We start from the raw sequence: 24,761 nt of genomic DNA on the forward strand, positions 1-24,761 counted from the left end.
TATACGGAGGCAAGGGGCACCCCTAGACACACAAGTTGATCCACGTGATCATATTCTTAGCCATGTGCGGTGCCCCCTTCCACCATAGTCCTCGATAATATTGTAGCGGTGCTTAGGCGAAGCCCTGCGATGGTAGTACATCAAGATCATCACCACGCCGTCGTGCTGACAGAACTCTTCCCCGACAGTTTGCTGGATCGGAGTCCGGGGATCGTCATCGAGCTGAACGTGTGCTAGAACTTGGAGGTGCCGTAGTTTCGGTGCTTGATCGGTCAGGCCGTGGAGACGTACGACTACATCAACCAAGTTAACGCTTCCGTTGTCGATCTACAAGGGTAGTAGATCACACTCTCCCCCTCTCGTTGCTATGCATCACCATGATCTTGCGTGTGCGTAGGAATTTTTTTTGAAATTACTACGAAACCCAACACCTCGCTGCTGTGTTGAGTATTTTACTCCATCTGATTTGGAGTGTGTCTTGCACAGCCTTGAGCCTTTGCTTCTGCTTTTTAAGACATCTCGCAGTGGCAACAAGCCTTTTACGGGCATTCTAGTGCCTGTCCGGCGTTATGTCGTCTGGACTATTATCCTTGATAGAATTTGTTTGTTTAGTTTGATTATCCGGATTGCCGTTGTCCGGCGGCGGTTCGCCCTGATCCAGCGCTAGGTCTGTGTGATCGTTATTTCTGTCGAGGCGGGATTTGGGGCGGCGCTTGCATCGCCGCTTTGACCGCTTCTCGAGGGAACAAGCCTTCGGTGCGTCCTTCCGCTCTTCGTCGTCATCTTTTGGTGCGTCCACCATGTCTATGTCATATGGTGAGGTGGGCGGTGGTTCTTCTTCGCCTCCTGGATCGTCGTCCATACCATCGATGTTTTCAGAGTCGAAGTCGAGCATGTCGGTTAAATTGTCGATAGTGGCTACAAAGTGGGTGGTGGGTGGGCTTTGAATTTCTTCATCGTCCGTATCCCAACCTCGCTGACCGTAGTCCGACCAGGGCTCTCCTGATAAAGAGAGAGACTTTAGTGTCTTCAGAATATCGCTGAAAGGCGAGTGCTGAAAAACGTCCACGGCGGTAAACTCCATGATTGGCGCCCGATCGGATTCGATCGGCAGGGGCGCGAAGGGTTCGGAGTCCGGGGAGGAGTCCGGCTCCTTGGAGTCACGAGTCTCGCGGAGTCTGGGGCTGGTGTTTGGCTCGATCGCCGTTGGGATCGCAGCCCCCGAGGCGGCGTCCAACCACCCATCCTCGATCGGCACAGTTGGCTCCAAATTAAGGGTCGAAGCCGATGCGGGTGCGGCCTCCAGGGCACTGTTCAGCGGCAGAGCTAGATCATGCTCGTCGTGACAGTGCGGCGCGCTCTGTAGTGGCTCGAATCCATCGAGGATCAAGTCCCCGCGGATGTCAGCCGTGTAGTTTAAACTTCCAAATCTGACCTGACGGCCAGGGGCATAGCTTTCGATCTGCTCCAGATGGCCAAGTGAATTGGCCCGCAGTGCGAAGCCGCCAAAGACGAAGATCTGTCCGGGGAGGAAGGTCTCACCCTGGACTGCATCACTATTGATGATCGTAGGAGCCATCAAGCCTAACGGCGACGACACAGAGGAACTCTCAATGAAAGCACCATTGTCAGTGTCAAAACCGGCGGATCTCGGGTAGGGGGTCCCGAACTGTGCGCCTAGGCCGGATGGTAACAGGAGGCAAGGGACACGAAGTTTTACCCAGGTTTGGGCCCTCTTGATGGAGGTAAAACCCTTCGTCCTGCTTGATTAATATTGATGATATGGGCAGTACAAGAGTAGATCTACCACGAGATCGGAGAGGCTAAACCCTAGAAGCTAGCCGATGGTATGATTGTTGTTCTGTATGTTGTCCTATGGACTAAAACCCTCCGGTTTATATAGACACCAGAGAGGGTTAGGGTTACACAAAGTCGGTTACAATGGTAGGAGATCTGCATATCCGTATCGCCAAGCTTGCCTTCCACACCAAGGAAAGTCCCTTCCGGACACGGGACGAAGTCTTCAATCTTGTATCTTCATAGTCCAGGAGTCCGGCTAAAGGTATATTCCGGCCATCCGGACACCCCCTAATCCAGGACTCCCTCGGTCTTTATGAGGGCGGGCGGGATAACGCCCTTAGTAATAAGCCCCTAGTGTCCAGGTACGCGCAAAACTCTAACGTGGCCACATGCCAAAATGCCAGCCTCCTCCTTGGTTATACCAAGAAACCAGGGGATGTGTATCAACAAGAGACAGTAAAAAGGTTTACGTAGGGTCTTAATCTGAAAAGAATCCTTGGAACGGGTCCCTGCTGCACGTCTGCGCCTGTGTCTCCGTTGTGCCGTATCCTGGATGGGCGTAGCACGGTGTTCATCTTTAAAAAGAGAGGAACTTAGTTGAAGAAAAATCGTGCCAAAAATAAGGTATACTAAATAAACAAAGTATAAATCGAAATGGGTAACATTGAGCTTTATTGTCTCTTGTTTTATATGCGCGGAGCCCCTAGTACAGGGGTATACGGCTATTAAGCCTTTATCAATTGTATGTTTATGCCGGACTCGTCTAGCCGTGTCCGTGGTCTTGACGACCTGTTTAGGTGCTTTGGCTGGTGAAGCCGCTTTATTGTGGGGCTGTCCAGGCAGCCGCACTGTCTTCCGCACGAGAGGAACATCACTGTTTTCCCTTTAATGAGATGATGCCTCGTGGACCAGGCATCTTAAGCGTAAGAGATGCATAATGCGGTTTTGCGTTAAAGCGGACGAAAACTTCGCGTCCCAGCAGTGCTTGATAGCTACTTGAGAATGGGGCGATGTGGAAAGTTAGTTGTTCACGACGAAAGTTATCGGGGGAGCCGAACATAACTTCTAGCCGGAGAGGACCCATACAGTGGGCATCCGAGCCTGGTGTTACCCCTTAAGAGGAGGTTTTGCTATGGCGAATTTTTGTTGGGTCTATCCCCATGTTGCGGATTGTGTCCTGGTATAATAGGTTTAGACCATTGCCGCCATCCATCAGGACATTTGTAAAGTGGAGTCCGCCAATTATTGGATCTAATACCAAGGCAGTCCAGCCTGCATTCCGGATACTTCTAGAGTAATCCTGATGGTCGCAAGTGATCGGTTTTAACAACCATTGGCAAGACTCCTTTGGGATAGGCCGTATGGCGCGTATCTCTGGTGGCGCCGTTCTGTTCGTCACGTGAAGTAAGTTTACTATTTTGACTTCTTGTGGGAAATCCTTTTGTTTCCTGGTGCTCTGCTTGTGGGGTTCGTCGTCGTCCTCACTTGGTGTGTCGAGCCCCTTGTGTTCGGCGTTGAGTTTGCCGGCTTGCTTGAAAACCCAACAATCTCTGTGGGTATGGTTCGCAGGCTTCCCAGGAGTACTGTGTATTTGACATATCTTGTCCAAGATTTTGTTTACGTTGGATAGCTCGTCCCTGTTATCCTTGAGGGGCGGCTTTCTCTGATTCTGCCGCGAGCTTTTGAATCCAGCGTTGAACGTCGTGCTCTTTGGGCTGCTTCCCTTATTCCGGTGCTGGTCCTTGCTGCGTCGGGGTTTTCCGTTTCCATCCCTAACTTCGGATGTACTTGGGTTGCTGGTGCTACATCTGGCCAACCAGCTATCCTCTCCTGCGCAAAAGCGGGTCATGAGGCTTGTTAATGTGGCCATTGTTCTTGGCTTTTCTTGGTCGAGGTGTCTGGCGATCCATTCGTCTCGAACGTTATGCTTAAAAGCTGCTAGGGCTTCGGTGTCCGGACAGTCGACTATCTGATTCTTTTTAGTAAGAAATATGTTCCAAAATTTCCAGGCTAACTCTCCGGGCTGTTGAGTTATGTGACTGAGATCGTCTGCATCCGGAGGGCGGACATAGGTCCCTTGAAAATTTGCCCGGAAAGCATCCTCAAGCTCTTCCCAACTTCCAATGGTGTTTTCGGGAAGGCTTTTGAGCCAATGCCGGGCTGGCCCTTTAAGCTTGAGTGGTAAGTATTTTATGGCATGGAGGTCATCTCCTCTGGCCATGTGTATGTGGAGGATATAATCCTCGATCCAGACCCCAGGGTCTGTTGTTCCGTTGGAAATTCATGGTCCAGCACCTCATCGGTGAAATATAGGGGGTGTGCGGCACCCCTGTATTTGGGTGTGCCGTGATGTTCGGATATTTGTTGTGTTGCATTGCTTACTAGATCTTTCTTTCTTGGCCCGTATATAGATCTGGTTGGGCCGTCTTTTTGATGCGGGTCCTTTGATGGATCGCGTGCCGGCTTGTGTGCGGCGCCGCTTGCCGCTCCATGCTGGCCATGCGGTCGTCCATCCGACCGGATGGCTTTCCTATTTTTTGACTGCGGGGGCTCTAAGGCCTCCTCGTCAAATTCAGGTAGTAGCTTTCGCTTTGGATAGCTTTTTGTGCGGCGACTGCCGCCATATTTGTCTGCGATGTTGCATACTTTGCTCCATTTGATTCTGAGTGCATGTTCCGCAGTTTTGAGCTTCCGCTTCTGCTTTTTCAGGCTATGCGCAGTGGCGATGAGCCTTTTGTGGAGGTTCTTCTGCTCCATGAGTTTATCCGGTGTAAGGTCGTCCGGACTGGTGTTTTCGCCGGGGATGGGGTGTTCGGTTTGTTTATCCAAGTTGCCCTGTTCAGACGCTTGCTCGAAGGCATGTTCGTCGTCCGCCGGCTCGTCCTGCTCTATGGCTGGGTCTGTATGGCTGTTGTCTCTGTCGAGGTGGGGCTTGGAGCGGCGCTTACGTCGCCGCTTTGATTTCTTTTCGAGTGAACGATCCCTCGTTGCATCCCTGTGTTCCTTGTTGTCGCTTCCTTTGGGTGTGTCCACCATGTATACATCATGAGATGAGGTGGTTGTCCAGTGCCTTATAGGCATTGGTTCATGTTCATCTCCTACATCGTCGTCCATACCGTCGATGTCTTTGGAGTCGAAGTCGAGCACGTCGTTTAAATTATCGACAATGGCTACGAAGTGGGTGGTGGGTGGGCATCGAATTTCTTCGTCATCCACATCCCAATCCTGCCGGTCATAGTCCGGCCAGGGTTCTCCTGACAAAGAGAGAGACCTGAGTGAATTCAGAATGTCGCCGAAGGGCGAGTGTTGAAAGATGTCTGCAGCGGTGAACTCCATGATCGGCGCCCAATTGGATTCGATCGGTAGGGGCACGGAGTCCGGAAAGGAGTCCGGCACCTTGGAGTCACGGGCTTCGCAGAGGAAAAGGCTGGTGTTCGGCTTGATCACCGTAGAGATTGCAGCCCCCGAGGCGGTGTCTAACCACCCATCCTTGATTGGTGTGATCGGCTCCGAGCTAGGGGTCGGAGCGGACACAGATGCGGCCTCCAGGGCACTCTTCGGCGGCAGAGCTAGATCATGCCCATCGTGATAGTGTGGCGCGCTCAGCTGTGGCTCGAATCCGTCGAAGATCAAGTCTCCGTGGATGTCGGCCGTGTAGTTCAAACTTCCAAATCTGACCTGATGGCCAGGGGCGTAGCTTTCAATCTGCTCCAGATGACCAAGCGAATTGGCCCGCAGTGCAAAGCCGTCGGATACGAAGATCTGTCTGGGGAGAAAAGTCTCACCCTGGATCGCGTCGCTGTTGATGATCGGAGAAGCCATCAGGCCTAAAAGTGACACACAGAGGAATTCTCAATGAAAGCACCAATGTCGGTGTCAAAACCGGCGGATCTCGGGTAGGGGGTCCCGAACTGTGCGTCTAGGCCGGATGGTAACAAGAGGCAGGGGACACGATGTTTTACCCAGGTTCGGGCCCTCTTGATGGAGGTAAAACCCTACATCCTGCTTGATTGATATTGATGATATGGGTAGTACAAGATTAGATCTACCACGAGATCAGAGAGGCTAAACCCTAGAAGCTAGCCTATGGTATGATTGTTGTTCGTCCTACGGACTAAAACTCTCCGGTTTATATAGACATCAGAGAGGGCTAGGGTTACACAGAGTCGGTTACAATGGTAGGAGATCTACATATTCGTATCGCCAAGCTTGCCTTCCACGCCAAGGAAAGTCCCTTCCGGATACGGGACGAAGTCTTCAATCTTGTATCTTCATAGTCCAGGAGTCCGGCCGAAGGTATAGTCCGGCTATCCGGACACCCCCTAATCCAGGACTCCCTCAGTAATGTTACTGTCTACAAAGCTCGACTTGTTGCGAAAGGTTTTCGACAAGTTCAAGGAGTTGACTACGATGAGTCCTTCTCACCCGTAGCGATGCTTAAGTCCGTCTGAATCATGTTAGCAATTGCCGCATTTTATGATTATGAAATTTGGCAAATGGATGTAAAGACTGCATTCCTGAATGGATTTCTGGAAGAAGAGTTGTATATGATGCAACCTGAAGGTTTTATCGATCCAAAGGGAGCTAACAAAGTGTGCAAGCTCCAGCGATCCATTTATGGACTGGTGCAAGCCTCTCGGAGTTGGAATAAAAGTTTTGATAGTGTGATAAAAGCATATGGTTTTATACGAACTTTTGGAGAAGGCTGTATTTACAAGAAAGTGAGTGGGAGCTCTGTAGCATTTCTAATATTATATGTGGATGACATATTGTTGATTGGAAATGATATAGAATTTCTGGATAGCATAAAAGGATACTTGAATAACAGTTTTTCAATCAAAGACCTCGGTAAAGCTGCTTATATATTGGGCATCAAGATCTATAGAGATAGATCAAGACGCTTAATTGGACTTTCAAAAAGCACATACCTTGATAAAGTTTTGAAGAAGTTCAAAATGGATCAAGCTAAGAAAGGGTTCTTGCCTGTATTAGAAGGTGTGAAGTTGAGTAAGACTCAATGCCCGACCACTGCAGAAGATAGAGAGAAAATGAAAAGTGTTCCCTATGCTTCAGCCATAGGCTCTATCATGTATGCAATGTTGTGTACCAGACCTGATGTGTGCCTTGCCATTAGTCTAGCAGGGAGGTACTAAAGTAATCCAGGAGTGGATCACTGGACAGCGGTCAAGAACATCCTGAAGTACCTGAAAAGGACCAAGGATATGTTTCTCGTTTATGAAGGTGACAAAGAGCTGATCGTAAATGGTTACGTTGATGCAAGCTTTGACACTGATCCGGACGATTCTAAATGGCAAACCGGATATGTGTTTATATTAAACGGTGGAGCTGTCAGTTGGAGCAGTTCTAAACAGAGCGTCGTGGCGGGATCTACATGTGAAGCAGAGTACATTGCTGTTTCGGAAGCAGCGAATGAAGGAGTCTGGATGAAGGAGTTCATATCCGATCTAGGTGTCATACCTAGTGCATCGGGTCCAATGAAAATCTTTTGTGACAATACTGGTGCAATTGCCTTGGCAAAGGAATCCAAATTTCACAAGAGAACCAAGAACATCAAGAGACGATTCAACTCGATCCGGGATCAAGTCCAGGTGGGAGACATAGAGATTTGCAACATACATACAGATCTAAATGTTGCAGACCCGTTGACTAAGCCTCTTCCACAAGCAAAACATGATCAGCACCAAGGCTCCATGGGTGTTAGAATCATTACTGTGTAATCTACATTATTGACTCTAGTGCAAGTGGGAGACTAAAGGAAATATGCCCTAGAGGCAATAATAAAGTTATTATTTGTTTCCTTATTTCATGATAAATGTTTATTATTCATGCTAGAATCGTATTAACCGGAAACATAATACATGTGTAAATACATAGACAAACATAGTGTCACTAGTATGCCTCTACTTGACTAGCTCATTGATCAAAGATGGTTAAGTTTTCTAACCATAGACATGAGTTGTCATTTGATCAATGGGATCACATCATTAGGAGAATGATGTGATTGACTTGACCCATTCCGTTAGCTTAGCACTTGATTGTTTTTGTTTACTGCTATTGCTTTCTTCATAACTTATACATGTTCTTATGACTATGAGATTATGCAACTCCCGAATACCAGAGGAACACTTTGTGTGCTACCAAACGTCACAACGTAACTGGGTGATTATAAAGGTGCTCTACAGGTGTCTCCGATGGTACTTGTTGAGTTGGCATAGATCAAGATTAGGATTTGTCACTCCGATTGTCGGAGAGGTATCTCTGGGCCCTCTCGGTAATGCATATCACTATAAGCCTTGCAAGAAATGCAAGTAATGATTTAGTTGCGGGATAGTGCATTACGGAACGAGTAAAGAGACTTGCCGGTAACGAGATTGGACTAGGTATTGGAATACCGACGATCGAATCTCGGGCAAGTAACATACCAATGACAAAGAGAACAACGTATAGTGTTATGCGGTTTGACCGATAAAAATCTTCGTAGAATATGTAGGAACCAATATGAGCATCCAGGTTCCACTATTGGTTATTGACGGGAGACATGTCTCGGTCATGTCTACGTAGTTCTCGAACCCGTAGGGTCCGCACGCTTAAAGTTTTCTGACGATCGGTTTTATGAGTTTATATGTTTTGATGTACCGAAGGTAGTTCGGAGTCCCGATCACGGACATGACAAGGAGTCTCGAAATGGTCGAGACATAAAGATTATATATTGGAAGCCTATATTTGGACATCGGAAGAGTTCCGGGTAAAATCGGGATTTTACCGGAGTACCGAAGGGGTTACCGGAACCCCCCGGAGGCTAATGGGTTGTTGGGCCATAAGGGAAAGAGAGAGGGGGGGCCTAGGGCAGGCAGCGTGCCCCCTCCCTCTGGTCCGAATTGGACTAGGAGAGAGGGGGCGGCGCCCCCCCCCCCTTTCCTTCTCTTTCTTCCCCTTCCTTTCCCCCTCCTAGTAGGAGTAGGAAAGGGAGGAATCCTACTCCTACTAGGAGGAGGATTCATCCTCCTGGCGCACCAACAAGGGCCGACCAGCCTCCCCTTTGCTCCTTTATATACAGGGGCATGGGGCACCTCTAGACACACAAGTTGATCACAAAGATCTCTCCAAGCCGTGTGCGGTGCCCCCCTCCATTGACGCTGATGATGGGCAAGCCGTACAGCATTGACGCTGCCTCCTATGGTGGGTGACCTCTTGGAGGCATCAAGGGAGTCTGAGTGGTAGTTTCTGGAAGCCCGACGTAGTGGGAGGTGGTGTGGGGAATGGGGGTCGCTAGATCAAGCGGTAGCAAAGAGTTAAGATTTCATATTTTCGAGGAGTTACATAGGACATACTCCCTCCGTCCGATGAGGAGTGTATGTTTGGTTTTAAAATTTGCACAAAAGAGTATACTTCTATCTTCTCAATGCACTTTAAAGTAGAAAAAATGTTTCTCTCTCATAACACAGTAATCAAGACCAATAGCGTTGTACATATGGTCTCCTTAATTTCTACATGCACTTAGTTCATCGGGGTTGGGTAATTAAAGAGGAGAGAGATGGTGGCGTGCACCTTTCCAATGCATTTTTAACTGTCGTCCATAAGTTGTCCTAAAATTTCTATATGTACAATTATCATCGGACCAAGGGAGTAGGAGGGGGGCGAGCATGTAATTACGGGCATACGAGCTATTGTTGGTTTAAGGAATTGGGAACTAGGATGAGCCATAGGAGTTGGATGTTGATCCCACATATCAAAGGAGTTATTTTCTCTTTTTTTGGTGAGAAAAAGAGTAATTTTCATCTATTAGAATTTTTTTAGTATCTATTGGGTTACTCATGGGCATAATTTCGTACCAATATCCTACCTATATATTTTACGGGTATGGATACCCATTACTCATGAGTAAAAAAAATTCTCCAAATCTTATCAATGTTCTTTTTTTCGGGTAGTGTACCCATATCCATGGGCAAAACTGTTATCCCTAATTTTCCCTTGCCACAATTCCCTAAACCGGTAGACCGCATGGTGATTTTCCACTTCCGCCAATCAGATCGCTCATCAAGAAAATCGAGGGAGGAATGATGATCGATCATGATTATTTGGTCGTAAATGTGTTTTTGTATGAACAATATTTGCATCCTCTCACTGAAAAGACGGAACTCCAGTCGGTAGTTCAATAAATGGAGTATAAAAAATATATAATTACTTAGTGCGTGAAACGGGTGAAGACCGAGCGGCGCGTCCCGTAATTACCCTGTGAATCGATTGGTCTCGTACCCCTAGCAGTCGCCGGTTACCAAAGCAGCTCTGCATAAATTGCAATGCTTCTCCTCCGTCTCCACAACCATTTCCACGCCACACGAACAGCTCAGGTCCATCAAGTGCCCGCCGGCCATCCACCTTCCCCATGGGAAACCCCCGCCATGATCTCACCGGTGCTATCCGACGTGTGCAGCTGCTCAAGATCGAAGGCTTTAGTGCGACACTGGCCAGCAAGAAGGCCAGCGTCAAATCCACATGGAGCGTCGATGGCTATGAGTGGGAAATCCGTATCTGTCCGGTGAAGATCAACGGGTTCCCTCCGGGCCGTGTCCTTCTGCTGGTAAGACTGGAGCCCTTCTTTGCCGAGTAAACCGCGCGTATGCAGGGCGGTTCTGGCCTGTCGCCTCGTGGATCCAAGTGGGGAGCTTGAACCGGCGGAAGAGAAGAGTCTACTCTACGATCCCCAGAGCAGCACAAATCATGTGTTGCTCGCCGTGTGGAGAGATGAACAGGAGTTGGTAGCGTCAGGTTATCTCAAGGATGATACTTTGACCGTGCAATGCGCCATCACATTGCTCGAGGAATTACCGGAACCAACCATCGCCGGTAAAGAAGTGGCCGTGCCGTCCTGCACCTTGAAGAAGCACCTCCGTGAACTCCTGCAGACCGGGAAGGGGGCGGACGTCACATTTCTCGTGTCCGGCGAGTCCTTTTCCGTGCATAAATCCATATTGGCCGCAAGCTCCTCGTTGGCCCTTGACGAGGGGGAATGCTCTCAACTCTCCGGCACGGCTTCTGCTGCGCTCAACTCAGATGAGCATGAGGCCACCGTCCGCCGCATCCAGGGCGCTGGCAAGCGGGCTACCGATGCTGCCAAGCTTAGTAGGAGCCGTCGCCTCGTAGAGAAGGAGGAGGGCCAGTTCGTAGACATGACCTCCAAGGCCATGCGCGTGAAGGCTCGCCGTTTCGACCTGCAGCACGCGACGGCTGAGCTCGTCGCGGCCCTCGACCAGTCCGGCCTTACCAGCACTCCGAACGAGCCGGTGCACGATGCTGCATCCCTAGCCCAGATCGCGCTCATTTGCGGTGCTGAGCAGCAGGAGATTGATGAGGTGTCCTTCCCGGCGCCGTGATCAACGCTGCTCTGCCCTGGACTCCAGTTCCTCGCCAAAACCACTTAGTGCTCACTTGTTATGGCCGTATCTGCCCTTTAGGCAATGTTTTAATTCCTAGCTTTTCCTTTCCTGCACTTCTCACTCGATGCCATAGATGCATGGGCGAGCTGATTCTCGATCCTTATGTAACGTATGATCGCAACCTGGACTTTTGGTGCCTACCTTTAGCTCAATAAATGGCCTCAAGTTTAATTTTTGCTGTTGGAATGTTCGTGGCCTTGGCCAAAGTCAGAAATGCTCGGACGTCCTATCTGAGCTTATCGCCATTAACCCACATGCGTGTTTCCTTCAGGAAACCAAACTCAACTCTATCACTACCTCCCTTTAGAAAAAATTATTCCCAAAGCACCTCGATCTCACCCACACCTTGCCGGCCACCGGCTCGGTCGGAGGCATTCTCTCGGCCTTCTCTTCCTCCCAGATTACTCTCCTCAGTTCGGACGCCGGTAATTTCTCCCAAACTTCTATGATCCCCTGCCTTGCCTCCCCCCAAAAGCTCGCCGTCACAAACGTCTACGCTCCCACTGACCATGCCCTCAAGCAGGATTTTCTGTCTGAGCTGGCCTCCTTCGTCCCACCCTCACACACCCCTGGCTTATCTTGGGCGACTTCAATCTCCTACGGCGCCCCTCGGACAAAAACACGAATAACTTCAGGCAATCTGAAGCGGACATGTTTAACGCCTTTATCCACCTTCATGGGCTAATTGAGCTCCCTCTCCTGGACCGCTGCTATACTTGGTCGAGCAAGAGGGATCAGCCCACCCTCGAAAAATTAGACCGAGTTTTCATTAATGTTGACTGGGACCTCCTCTTCCCAAACACCACAATCGCATCACTAACCCGATATATTTCCGATCATGTTCCCCTTCTTATCACGATAGACACCATCATCCCTCGCCCCGCTCTTTTTCAATTTGAAAATCGTTGGGTCGTTCGACCAGCCTGCCTTACCATTGTCCAAACAGCCTGGGCTGAGGCCCGTATATGTTCCAACCACGCCTTGAGCCTTGCCGCTGCTCTCAAACGGACGCGGTCCGATCTTAAAAGGTGGAGGCGCTCTGCTATTCCGCTGAACACTCGTGAAAAGAATTGCAGAACAGTTATATCTGTTCTCGATATCATTGAAGAATCTCGCTTTCTATAACCCCTCGAGCTTGCTCTTCGCCGGGTCATCATCAAAGTTCTACAACGCACACTCCGTGAGAAAGCGTTGTACTGGATCCAACGTGGGAAAGTCCGAACTGCGCTGGAAGGAGACGAAAACTCCCGTTTCTTCCATGCCTCAGCCTCTGCCCGCCTTCGCAAAAATAAGATCACGGTCCTGGAGGCCAACGGCTCCGAGTTCTTTTCCCATGATGCTAAATCAAAAATCCTCTCAGACTTCTATACCTCCCTTCTCGGCACTGCCTTTCAACCCACTTGGTCCTTCTCCCTCCTAGATTTATATTCGTCACCTATTCCCCAACTTTGATCTCTCGATGCCCCGTTCACGGATGACAAGATTTCAGAGGCTTTCTTGTCCATGAATAAAAATGCTAGCCCTGGCCCGGACGGTTTTGGCCCTGGGTTCTACAGAAAATTTTGGCATATTCTCAAAGAAAAAATCCGCAATTTCTTCGCTGATTTCCATGCCCTGTGTTCGGACCTATCCTGCCTCAACCGCGCCCTCATTATTCTTCTCCCGAGGAATAATGACGCCAGGTCCCCAAATGACTTTCGCCCCATCTCCCTTCAAAATTGCCCTATCAAAGGTGTTGCTAAACTCCTTACCAACAGACTGAAAGCGCATATCCCTCTTCTGGTCCACGCCGACCAAACTGGCTTCCTGTCTGGTCGCAATATCTTCGAAAACTTCCTCTACGCCGCTGACATTCTTCACTGCTGCGCCAAGAAAAAGGCTCCAGCCATTGTCGTCAAGCTGGACTTTTGAAAAGCGTTCGACTCAATCTGTTGGTCCTCCCTCCTCCACACCCTACAGGTTAGGGGCTTCCCACCTCGCTGGTGTGCCTGGATCCGATCTCTACTTGCCTCTGGATCCATCGCTGTTATGCTTAATGGCATCCCAGGTAAGTGGATCCAATGCAAGAACGGACTCCGGCAAGGTGACCCCCTATCTCCTTATCTGTTCATTATTATGGCCGATATTCTACAGCAAATGATCATTAACGCTCCTAAGGATGGTATGCTTTTACACCCCTTGTGTCCCCACCTCCCGTGCCCTGTTCTGCAATATGCGGACGACACTCTTATCATAGTTAAAGCCACCACAACTGCTGCCAAGCACCTCAAACACATTCTAGACACCTTTGCCGCAGCCACTGGTCTTCAAATCAACTTCACCAAAACGACTTTCATCCCCCTTAACGTGGATCCGCAGGAGGCCGCTCTACGGCCTCTGACCTTGGAACGACCATCTCTTCCTTTCCTCAAATCAACTTCACCAAAACGACTTTCATCCCCCTTAACATGGAAGGAGACGAAAACTCCCGTTTCTTCCATGCCTCAGCCTCTGCCCGCCTTTGCAAAAATAAGATCACGGTCCTGGAGGCCAACGGCTCCGAGTTCTTTTCCCATGATGCTAAATCAAAAATCCTCTCAGACTTCTATACCTCCCTTCTCGGCACTGCCTTTCAACCCACTTGGTCCTTCTCCCTCCTAGATTTATATCCGTCACCTATTCCCCAACTTCGATCTCTCGATGCCCCGTTCACGGATGACAAGATTTCAGAGGCTTTCTTGTCCATGAATAAAAATGCTAGCCCTGGCCCGGACGGTTTTGGCCCTGGGTTCTACAGAAAATTTTGGCATATTCTCAAAGAAAAAATCCGCAATTTCTTCGCTGATTTCCATGCCCTGCGTTCGGACCTATCCTGCCTCAACCGCGCCCTCATTATTCTTCTCCCGAAGAATAATGACGCCGGGTCCCCAAATGACTTTCGCCCCATCTCCCTTCAAAATTGCCCTATCAAAGGTGTTGCTAAACTCCTTACCAACAGACTGAAAGCGCATATCCCTCTTCTGGTCCACGCCGACCAAACTGGCTTCCTGTCTGGTCGCAATATCTTCGAAAACTTCCTCTACGCCGCTGACATTCTTCACTGCTGCGCCAAGAAAAAGGCTCCAGCCATTGTCGTCAAGCTGGACTTTCGGAAAGCGTTCGACTCAATCTGTTGGTCCTCCCTCCTCCACACCCTACAGCTTAGGGGCTTCCCACCTCGCTGGTGTGCCTGGATCCGATCTCTGCTTGCCTCTGGATCCACCGCTGTTATGCTTAATGGCATCCCAGGTAAGTGGATCCAATGCAAGAACGGACTCCGGCAAGGTGACCCCCTATCTCCTTATCTGTTCATTATTATGGCCGATATTCTACAGCAAATGATCATTAACGCTCCTAAGGATGGTATGCTTTTACACCCCTTGTGTCCCCACCTCCCGTGCCCTGTTCTGCAATATGCGGACGACACTCTTATCATAGTTAAAGCCACCACAACTGCTGCCAAGCACCTCAAACACATTCTAGACACCTTTGCCGCAGCCACTGGTCTTCAAATCAACTTCACCAAAACGACTTTCATCCCCCTTAACGTGGATCCGCAGGAGGCCGCTCTTATGGCCTCTGACCTTGGAACGACCATCTCTTCCTTTCCTCAAACCTACCTAGGTCTACCCCTCTCCCCGCATAAGCTGCCGCCCTCTGCCTTTCAGCCGGTCATCGACCGATGCGACACCTATCTGGCTGGCTGGTGTGCCCTACTCCTCTCGCGTGGAGGCAAATTAGTTCTCCTCTCTGCCGTCGTAGACAGTCTCCCCACGTATTTTATGCTCTGTTTTTCTCTGCCCGTCCAAGTTATTGAAGCAATAGATAAACGTAGACGCTCCTTCTTCTGGTCCAACGATGATACCTGCTCGGGGGCTAAATGCTTGGTGGCTTGGGATAAAGTGTGCACTCCTAGAGATGCAGGTGGTTTGGGTGTTAAAAACCTTCGCGCACAAAATTTTTGTTTACTGCTGAAATTTGCCTACAAATTTTTACGCTCCTCCTCCCTCCCTTGGAAGGATTGGGTTTTGCATCACTCACCGCTCCACATTGGCTTTGGCAAGAACAGCTCCTTTCTTGCCAAGACTATTTTCAAACACCTACAGAGCTTGAGAGAGATTTCCCAGTGCACTGTTGGAGACGGTTGCTCCACCTTCTTCTGGTTAGACCGATGGCTAAAGCCAGAACCTCTGGCTATAGTCTACCCAGCCCTATTTTCCCACCATACAAAACAAAATGCCTTGGTAGTTACAATTATGCAGGAGGGGATCGAACTTGCTCTTCGTAATCGGCTAACCACTACTGCAATTGCAGAACTTGCCTCTCTAAACTCTTTGTTGCAGGATTGGGCTCTCTCGTAGGTTCCGGACACTCGTCGCCTGCTCAACGGGTCCGCCTTCTCGGCCCGGGGTGCGTATGCTGCTCTCTCGGGTCATCTCTCCGACCCCACGCTCGCCGCCATTTTGGACTCAAATGTGCCCAAAAAGGTTATGATCTTCGGATGGCTCTTCTACCTCGACCGTCTCAACACCCGGAAGAACTTGCATAAAAAAAGCATCCTGGATACAGAAGCTTGTCCAAGATGTTCTCACCAGGTTGAAGATCGCGAGCACCTGTTCTTTACATGCCCGGCTGCTCGGGGAATTTGGCAGGCTGCCTCCATTCGCCCGTGCTATACGCCCATCAGTGACCTCTTCTCTAGGAGGGTGCCAACAGCTTTGCCAACTTCTGTCCGCTCCTTCATGATCCTAATCATCCTATGGAAGATCTGGGACGCACGGAACAAAAAAGTCTTTCAGGGAATAGACCTTCATACTGTTGATTTCATTAGGGCTATTATTGATGATATAACTATATGGGCTCCTCGGCTCAAAACCGAGAGCCTAAAGGAACACGCCGGGCTGTGGTGTGACTTCCTCTCCTCACAAAACTTGTGAGTCATGTACTCTTCTGCTATGTTTGAAATATATTCAGGTGGGGAGCCTTTCCCCCCCGGTGACCATTTCAAAAAAAAATATTGGCCGCAAGATCTCCGGTTTTCATGGCCCAGTTCTTCGGAGACGGTGATGCCAGGGAGCAGTGCTCAGGAGGCGTGGAGATCAAGGACATGGAGGCCGCGGTATTCAAAGCAATGCTTGGCTTCATCTACACCGACGCTGTGCCAAAATTCAAAAAGCGGAAGGAGGCGGTGACGGTGATGGCCCAGCGTCTACTTGCTGCTGCTGACAGGTTTGGACTTGACAGGCTCCAGCTCATCTGCGTTGGAAAGCTCTCTGCTGGTAGCATCAGCATCAACACGGTGGCGACTACTCTGGCTTTAGCTGAACAGCACAGGTGTTCTGAGCTCAAGGCAAAGTGTGTGGAGTTCATCCTTGGTACCCCGGCAATTCTTGATGCTGTGTTGGCGACGGATGGGTATAAGCACCTAGAGTCAAGCTGCCCATTTGTGGTGATTGACCTTCTCAAGGCTGCTCGTGGAAGAAAGATTTGAAGGATAACCATATTGTTAATGGTCCAAGATTTGGTAATGCGTTATTCATCATCTATTTGTCTCTAGTAGAAACTTTGTGTCTGTCTCCCCTTGTGAGCATCTCCAACAGCCGCATAAAAATTTCGCGCCCAATAAAAGTTATAGCGCGCCACTGTAGCACTTTTAATGCGCTGGGACCAACATTGCTTTAGCCCCAAAAACGCGCGCCCAAAAAAGCATGCAGTGCAAATTGTGAAGCGCGCGCAATCCGAAGCCCATGATATGTTCATGGGGGTGGTAATTTAGTGCTAAATGGTCCATGATATGTTCTTGTCCTTAAGATGATACATATCAGTTTCAGTGATGTTAGAGAAGGATGATTCAGAGTGCGCAGACATGATTTTCTCAGTTGCAGCCACGTAATCGTGCTGTTTGTTTTACTATGTAGGCTAAGGCTTGAGAGTTCTTGAGTTATTTTCTGATAAAAGGGCGTTTTGTATTGAATAATAATTCACAGTTACACGAGATGTAGCAACTTTATTGATTACAACATCAATGCACAAAGTTTCCCGGATAGAATCCAGAGCAGAATATACAATACTAGAATTCACATCAGGCTCACGAGATCTCTTTTTTTTTTATGAAAGAGGGGGTTTCCCTCCGATTTCATTAATGAAACCAAACTAGGATCGACCAACATATCCCATCCAAACTAGTCGGGTTCGAAACATACTACAAGGTTCTATTCACGAGATCTAAGCCAGGATGTGTGCTGAAGCATTCAGAGAACGACCAACACGGCTGGAAGACAAAGATGAGAAGGCCGGTTGCAGTCTTTCCTCGAGAGTGAAACATGGTAGAGTATAACTGTAGAAACCTTCATCGAGTGCAGGAGAGAGAGCGCAGCGAAGGGCCCAGGCTTCTGCCAACTCTAGAGTCGCGACACCGATAAGGGGGTTGGCTGGAGGCAACCAAGCATGTATCATTGTGGTCACGAATCACGACTCCGGCAGCCACTTTACGAGGAGCTGAGAAACTGCAGCAGTATCCACATTGACAACGACCGAAGCAGGTGGGGGTGGACTCACCGAGTGCCAAGCCGGGCTTGAACAAATGCTGAAAGATCAAGATCAAATCAATATAGGTCCTTGCCTTGAAGATGCTGCTGCTCAGGTCAGGGCCTCAGGGGATCGCTCGCCATTGTGTGCTGCATTGTGGGATTCCCAGATGTGCCACACCACGGCCGCCAAAACTGTAACCTGCTGAGGATTGGCACGGTCCACCATTGGTTTGGTGAGCAGAATGAATGCCTTCTTCCGCAGGAGAATACCAAACAGATTCTACAGTTGACCCCAAACTTCTCGCGCAAATCAACAACAAGAAGAAACCATGCTCCACATGTTCATCACGACCACAGAAGATACATGAGGAATTAATCATCCGGAATGCCACGCCTGCATAGTCTATGCCCAGCAGATGCGCAAAGCGCCAGAGCACTATGGTCATCTTGCTGGGGGGCTTGAATTGATTGACCAAATACATTTCCAATGCTTCTCATCCCCCATCCAGCATCCTGGGGAAGTTGGAAATCAAATCATGCAAGAGGTTCAGCACATAACCAGGAAACACATATATGCACGTGCAGTAGACCAAAGCAAAATCACCAGTTTGTTGGATGAGCACGCACCTATGGCGGTATGTATATATAGGTGGCTGATCATATAGATGTCAGTCCGTGGACAATAGTTATTGTTGCATGCCCAAGAACCAAAGTACTAAGTTCATAAAAGAAGATTGTAATCAACAGGACACCAGTGGCTTGGGAAGATTTGGAGATCAAAGCGAGGAATGAGGTCAGTTATATGTGAACGAGGCGAGGCACCCATTAAAAAGGAAACACACAAGTGCGTGAGCAGGGCACCAAGAAATTTAATTAATCATCACAAAAAAAAAGGTAAAGGAAGTAGGTGTTTGTACCTTTGCAGTATATCCGGCCACATATTTACGGTAATGCAAGGATGATTGGGGTGGGCGCGGAGTGCGTGCATCACTGCCGCCTTGGCTTGCTTGGCTCTTCCAGCCGTGACTCCAACACTTTGGATAGTAATAACAGCCTTCCGAAGCGAGGGCAGGTTCCCTTGGAGCCCCAAGTTGCAATCCCAGTGGCCATCTTCATTTGCCACCCGCAGACCGAGGCTGAACATCACTGCCGCCTGCTATGTAGGAGTCAAATCCACGGAGACATCCGGGGGGCGCCCAACATTGCGACAAGAAATCCAGCGATCTGAAATTCCCGTTGATAACTAGATTCTGAATGCCGTGCAGGCTGCATATAGACTCCACAAAGGCCTCCTCCAACTCCGCACTCTCATCGTTAAATTGTATCTCGAGCTCCCTCAATCTTCCCAGACTGCTGAGCTCTTGCACAATGTTCAGGGAGGCACTTTTCGTCTTCAGCACTTCCATGGATGTAAGATTCCCTAGCCCACCCTGAAGCCACTTGCACTTGCACCTATCGTCAATATCTAGGACCATCAATCCTCTCAGCTTACAAGCAGTAGCCGGTAACTTTTCCAGATCAGGATTCCATCTTACATCCAAAACTTGTAAAAATTGTAGGTTTCCTATTTCGTTTGGCAGTTCAAGAATACCAACACCCGCTAGGCCTAGGAATCTCAGGTGGAATAAGTTCCCCACATCCTTAAGCTTAATATGGCAGCTACTTTTCCCATAGATTTGTATCCCATATATCATCTATTACAACAAGGTACCTGTATCAATTATGCGACATTAATGACTTTTTTTTTGCACATGACAAGTCTAATTACCGATGACTCTTTTATCATCTGGGAATCGTCATCAGACGGTACACACATGCACACACACACACACACACACACACACACACACACACACACACACATAAAGATTACAAAGTAATTGTATCATCGAAAGAGATATAAAATGAAGTGTTATTTTTAAATATCCAACACAAATTTGTTACATAATATATTTGTTATTGTACATGTATAATGGGTGAGTAAATGCGTACCTCTTGTTCTTGAAGCATTTCAGAATCTCGTCAATAAGCTGTCTTTCATCTAATGTCAGGATCTTTGAGTTAGACTTGCCAAGATCAATGAGGATGTCTCTGAAAACCTTCTTCACATTGGCATTTCGACCCACCGAAACAAAAGCCCGCCGATGAAAACCCCCTTTGATTTTGTTGTAGACTGCTTTGGCGAGAGTAGTCTTGCCCAATCCTCCAAACCCAACAATTGAGAGTACTATCTTGTGTTTCTTCTTAGAGACGTCATCATCCCCTAATGAGAGCATTTTTATGAGCTCTTGATCTCTATTCCCATATATGCCCACAAGCTTTGTCATGTCAGTGTACAGAGCCTGGACGCGAGGATCAATAGTTGCTGCCCCTGTATGCTTAAGCGAAATACCATCAACCTTGTTCCTGTCACGCCGAGCAGCCACCTCCTGGATTTGCTCTTTGATATCCTTGATCGCGTCGGCAATCCGATGGTGATTCTTGCCCTTCCTGAACAAGCTAACCATCTTCTTCTTGAGCCTCACAAAACCATCTGAGTTGGCACCAATGTCATTGCTAACAACACGTACGAGGAACTTGTCGACGACATCCTCCATGTTGTAGGAGCGCTCCCTGACCTCATCGGCCCAGAGCTTCACTTGTTTGTCGAGCTGGTCCCGTGGCACCTCACCAACCTTGAGGAGGGCAGCGTGCATGCTCTCTAGCTCCCTGGAGAGGAAGCGGATGTCTTTCTTGACGCGCTTGTGAAGGTTGTACTCATCCATGAGCAGCTCACCAAGTTTGGGGAGCAGGCTTCTCATGACACCCGTGACCACCTCCATGAGTAGGAGCAAGATTTCTCACTGGTTACCACCTCTGGAAAACCTGGGGATCGGAGCTGCAAACTGCAATCCAAATTGTGTGATGCTTTGAACTAACTCTAAATTTGAGCGTACTCAAATTTGCAGGTAGCTAGTGGAGGCGAACAGCAGAACACGGCGGCTGCGGAGAGTGGAGGCAGAGCAGAGGAAGGGGTGGTGCGGGACAGTGGAGGTTCGTGTGTATGGCCATCGCTGCGTCCGGTCTGGAAGAAAACGAGTGTGATCATCAGTGTATTAGAGTGGTATAAAGGGGAAAGGGGTGCTTTTGGTAGGTGGGTGGAGAAAGAAAGAAAATGCATCCCTGGGTGGCCGGCATGATAATGAGAAACACTAGAAGATGCAATCAGTGCAAGCACCATTATTAGTAATAATAGTATTACCTCCATCTCTAACTAGCCTACAAAAACGTCTTACATTTTGAGATGGGCCTACAAAAACGTCTTACATTTTGAGACGAAGGTAGTAGTCTATATGCACATGGACTGCATATATGCTCTCCCCCTCCTTTACTCAACCTATTAAAATTTCAGGCCCATGATCCATAATTAATTGTGTATCGAAGAAGATCAAGTGTCGATGCATGTTTTAAGCGGAAGAACGCACACTGATAGTGAAGAAATACTACTATTAATACATACATTTCCCACTAGGACAAAAAGTGAAGCTATTTGGAAGACAGAAAGCATTTCAGACTGCATATGCACTGAAAGAGAGATGGTCAGGGGAAGGCAGTGCTGTTGCTTGTATAACTAATAACACAGAAAGCCATATGTGACGATGTGTTCAAAAGAACTCCCAGCCTGCAACTGAGAAAATTATGTCTATACACTTACATATGCATCAGTGAAACAGCATAAGTCTCTTCCAGACTGGGCACACATACATATGCATCAGCTCGTGCCAATATTGACAAGCAAGGGAAACAGATACCCAATCCAGGGCAATTTGGCACTAAATTAAATCAAATTGGAGGCCAAACTCGAGCAGTAAGTTGCTCATAACATATATAGATGGACATAAGGTTTTCCACTTTAGGTGGATACAGGCACAAGTGCAAGCACAAACAGAATACATGCATAATCAAATCTTGGACATTTGGCGCCCTCATGGTTACCTGTCAGCTCTTTCTGCCCCGCGCAGACTTGAGAAGCTCAGGCAACACCATAGGGCAGCTTGCCTCTAGATGCTTATATCCATCAGTCGCCAACACAGCATCAAGAATTGCAGGAGTGCTAACGATGAAGTCGGCGCATTTCACCTTGAGCTGCAGGCAGTTGTGCTGCTCTGCTAATGCCAGAGTAGTTGCTGCCGTGTCGATACTGATGCCATCAGAGAGCTTGCCTTCGCAGATCTCCTTGAGCCTGTCCAGTCCATACTTGTCAGCAGCTGCAAGTAAATGCTGGGCCAACATCGTGACCGCCTCATGCTGCAGATCGAATTCCAGCACAGAGTCAGTGTAGATGAAGTAAAGCAACGACTTGAATACCACCGCATCAATGTCCTTGATCTCGACGCGCTGAGAGCTTGTCTCCTTCATGTGCCCAAAAGTCGGCCATCAGTACAGGGGACCTTGCAGCAAGAATGACCTTGTGTGCAGCGAAGGACTTGCCGGACACGAGAAATGTGACATCCGCTTCCAACCCACTGTTCAGGAGCTCAGCGAGGTGGTGTTGCAAGCTAGGTGATGACCCAGTCACTTCTTTACCCGGCACAGTTGCTGCTCGTGCTGGCAAATCCTCCTTCAGCACGGTGACTACGCATAGCACGGTAAAAGAATCATTCCTGAGATAACCAGATGATGCCAGGCTGCCCGTCGACATGAGACGAACTGGAAGTGAACAATCTTCTTTGACAAAAGGCGAGCACATCTGCAGACAACGTGATACCCATGAACGGTTGAATATACATGACACACTCTTTTCTTCAGACGGTCGAAGCACGCTTCTCGGATCAACCAGACGACAGCTCAGGTTCGCCCTCACGATGGACGGGCAGGTCTCGCTGAGGAACACGAGCTTCACCGCCACCCACGGGGTGCCGTCGCGTGCGCGCGGCATCATGGCGGGGTAGATGCAGATCTCCCACTCATACGGTCATACCCGCCAATGTTGTGAGTGGATTTGATGCAGTCGTCGTTGCCCATGGTCTTGGTGGCACAGTAGCCGTCCACCTTGAGCAGCTTCATGGAGCGCACCACATTGGTGACGTTTTTGCTGGCGGTTTCCATGGTAAAGATTGGATGGGGAACACAGGGGAATGTTTCCTCTTTGCTTTGCTTGGGATCTAACGTTTCTGCGTGGGAACGGTTACAGATTAGTGCAGGTGAGACAGGCAGGGTTAGAAGATTCAGAGCGCGGCTGAGAGCGAGCAAGGATGCAAAGGGGGGCTCACCGTGCTACCAGAGAAGAAAGGCCCTGCTTTCTGGGCGCGGCCTGTCTTGCGAGTACCTACCGCCGGCGGAGGAGGCAGCGTCCGGCAAGCGGATCCAGGAAGATCGGTGCTGCGGCGGCAGGATTTGGGTCCCAACGAGCCGAGCCCGCCGTGTCTAGCGGAGAGCGGCGACGGTGGTGGGGGTCCGGGGATGACGACGCCGCCGCAAGGAGTGTGCGGCCGCGGGGTGGTTCCGGTGGGGGCGTACGGAGGCGGAGGTCGAGGCCGGCGCCGTAGGAGAGGGAAAGGTGGTGGTGGCGAGGGAGGTACGAGTGAGGGGAGGGAGAAGCGTGCTCACCCGCCGTCCGGCAAGATGAACACTTGGCTGCGGCGGCGACTGGCGTTGACGCGGGTGACTCGAGTGGAAGAATGACTTAGGTAGTGGGCCCCGTTGGAAAGAGAAGTTCATCAACAACAAAGAAAATGGGCCAATAGATCCTGTGCAACACATTTCACGTGAATTGGAAGGAGTGCGACGTGGTTGATGAAAATAGCTGTAGTGCAACGCTTCAGAAGCCCAAATAGCCAAGGCCCACTCGGGCGATTAAAATGGCCGTCAATGGGAGTGAGATTATGTTTAAGACATGTGGGACCCACTTGACAGAGCATCTAGTTACGGCCCCACTTGGCAGTGCATCAGGTGAGATGTGGCTCCGTGCCTGTCTGAATCAGTTGAGTAGTGACCCGTTGCTCCCTCCTCTTCGTTCTCGACGGTGAGCCGGCGACGGCGCCGGAGCTTTTTTTCTCGGTGACAGCAGCGGCGAGCTGTCGTTCTCGGCGACGGCGGCGGCAGTGGTGAGTAAATCCTGAACCCTTGTCCTGTTCCCCTCCTTGTCGAGTTAGATCTCACCACATCGCCTCTGTTTCCTTTGTTTTTGGTCGATTTGATCCAGATTTGGGTGCGGGGGAGGGGGGCTGACTGCGATGGAGCCGCGAGAGACAACAACGTCGACTAGGTATGTGCATCCTTTCCAACCTATGCGATGGAGCCCTTTGTGTGTCGTCTGCTTCCGCTAACTCACACTGCCCGCCATTGACCAACAGGGGTAGGACATTCGAATTCACTGTCGAATTCTTTCCTTCTAAGGCGAAGCTAGGTGATGGTAGTGTGCGAGGCATAGAGAGAGAGATACAATTGTGAAATGGGAGGTTGAATGTGCGGAGATTGATCCTCAGGAAATACAGAGCATGGAAGAGAGGGCCGTGAGAAATGTCGTGGAGAAAATTGGGGAGAGCATTTTTTGGGGTCCAGAGCAGGAGGTAGCATTGCTACGGTTTGATAATTGGAAGGGTGAGTATGTGAGAATTGAGAATGGTGAAGAGATGGTTGATGAAATCGATCGGCAAGACGGCTGGGCAAGCAATCAGACTACCTTTCATGCAGAGCTCGTTGATCTGAAATCAAATTCTAAGGTTGGATATGTGCCCTCAAAGTTGGCTTCACAGATGGTAGATGATGATTGGGCCTCATAGAGACAGATAACGCCCATGTTTACGGGTGAAGTGACAGTAATAAAGGGGGGTCATGGTTCTAAGTCTGACAGTAGAATAGGGGGGTAGAATGTAGAGGCAAGATCCTAGCTATGGAGGAGTTGCACACGCGAGTTTTACGAGTTCAGACCCTTCTCGGAGGAAGTAACAACCCTACGTCTTGGAGCCCGGAG

General features: G+C 49.3%; 2 protein-coding genes and 1 pseudogene across 4 annotated transcripts; 1 reads left to right on the forward strand and 2 right to left on the reverse strand.

Annotated features, from left to right (window-relative positions):
* Positions 1-10,207: 10,207 nt before the first annotated feature.
* LOC119333867 (BTB/POZ and MATH domain-containing protein 1-like) lies at positions 10,208-16,767 on the forward strand. Its single transcript, XM_037606607.1, is given in 3 exon segments — positions 10,208-10,443; positions 10,445-10,810; positions 16,305-16,767. Coding segments are annotated over 3 exon segments (1,065 nt in total).
* A 501-nt stretch (positions 16,768-17,268) lies between these two features.
* Positions 17,269-20,863, reverse strand: LOC119331136 (putative disease resistance protein At1g50180). Of its 3 annotated transcripts, XM_037604306.1 has the most exons (4): positions 19,799-20,863; positions 18,724-19,517; positions 18,434-18,564; positions 17,269-18,319 (listed from the first exon to the last, which is right to left on the reverse strand). In XM_037604306.1, exons 1-2 carry the CDS (start codon positions 20,626-20,628, stop codon positions 19,466-19,468), a joined length of 882 nt encoding a protein of 293 aa, XP_037460203.1. In that variant the 5' UTR covers positions 20,629-20,863; the 3' UTR covers positions 17,269-18,319; positions 18,434-18,564; positions 18,724-19,465. The 3 variants fall into 3 exon arrangements, with proteins under 3 accessions (XP_037460203.1, XP_037460204.1, XP_037460202.1); XM_037604307.1 differs by lacking the exon at positions 18,434-18,564; XM_037604305.1 differs by having other exon boundaries at positions 18,434-19,517.
* Positions 20,864-21,633: 770 nt separating this feature from the next.
* LOC119331135 lies at positions 21,634-23,472 on the reverse strand (annotated as a pseudogene).
* Positions 23,473-24,761: the final 1,289 nt, after the last annotated feature.

Source organism: Triticum dicoccoides, chromosome 7A (assembly GCF_002162155.2).
Source record: "Triticum dicoccoides isolate Atlit2015 ecotype Zavitan chromosome 7A, WEW_v2.0, whole genome shotgun sequence".
NCBI classification, from domain to species: domain Eukaryota; kingdom Viridiplantae; phylum Streptophyta; class Magnoliopsida; order Poales; family Poaceae; genus Triticum; species Triticum dicoccoides.

Bases quoted from the DNA above. Each gene is read 5' to 3' on its own strand.
- LOC119331136 (XM_037604307.1), bottom strand. From the start codon at position 20,628: ATGGAGGTGGTCACGGGTGTCATGAGAAGCCTGCTCCCCAAACTTGGT. The intron at 19,518-19,798 runs GTACGCATTTAC...TAATTGATACAG, and splicing joins AAATGCTTCAAGAACAAGAG to GTACCTTGTTGTAATAGATG.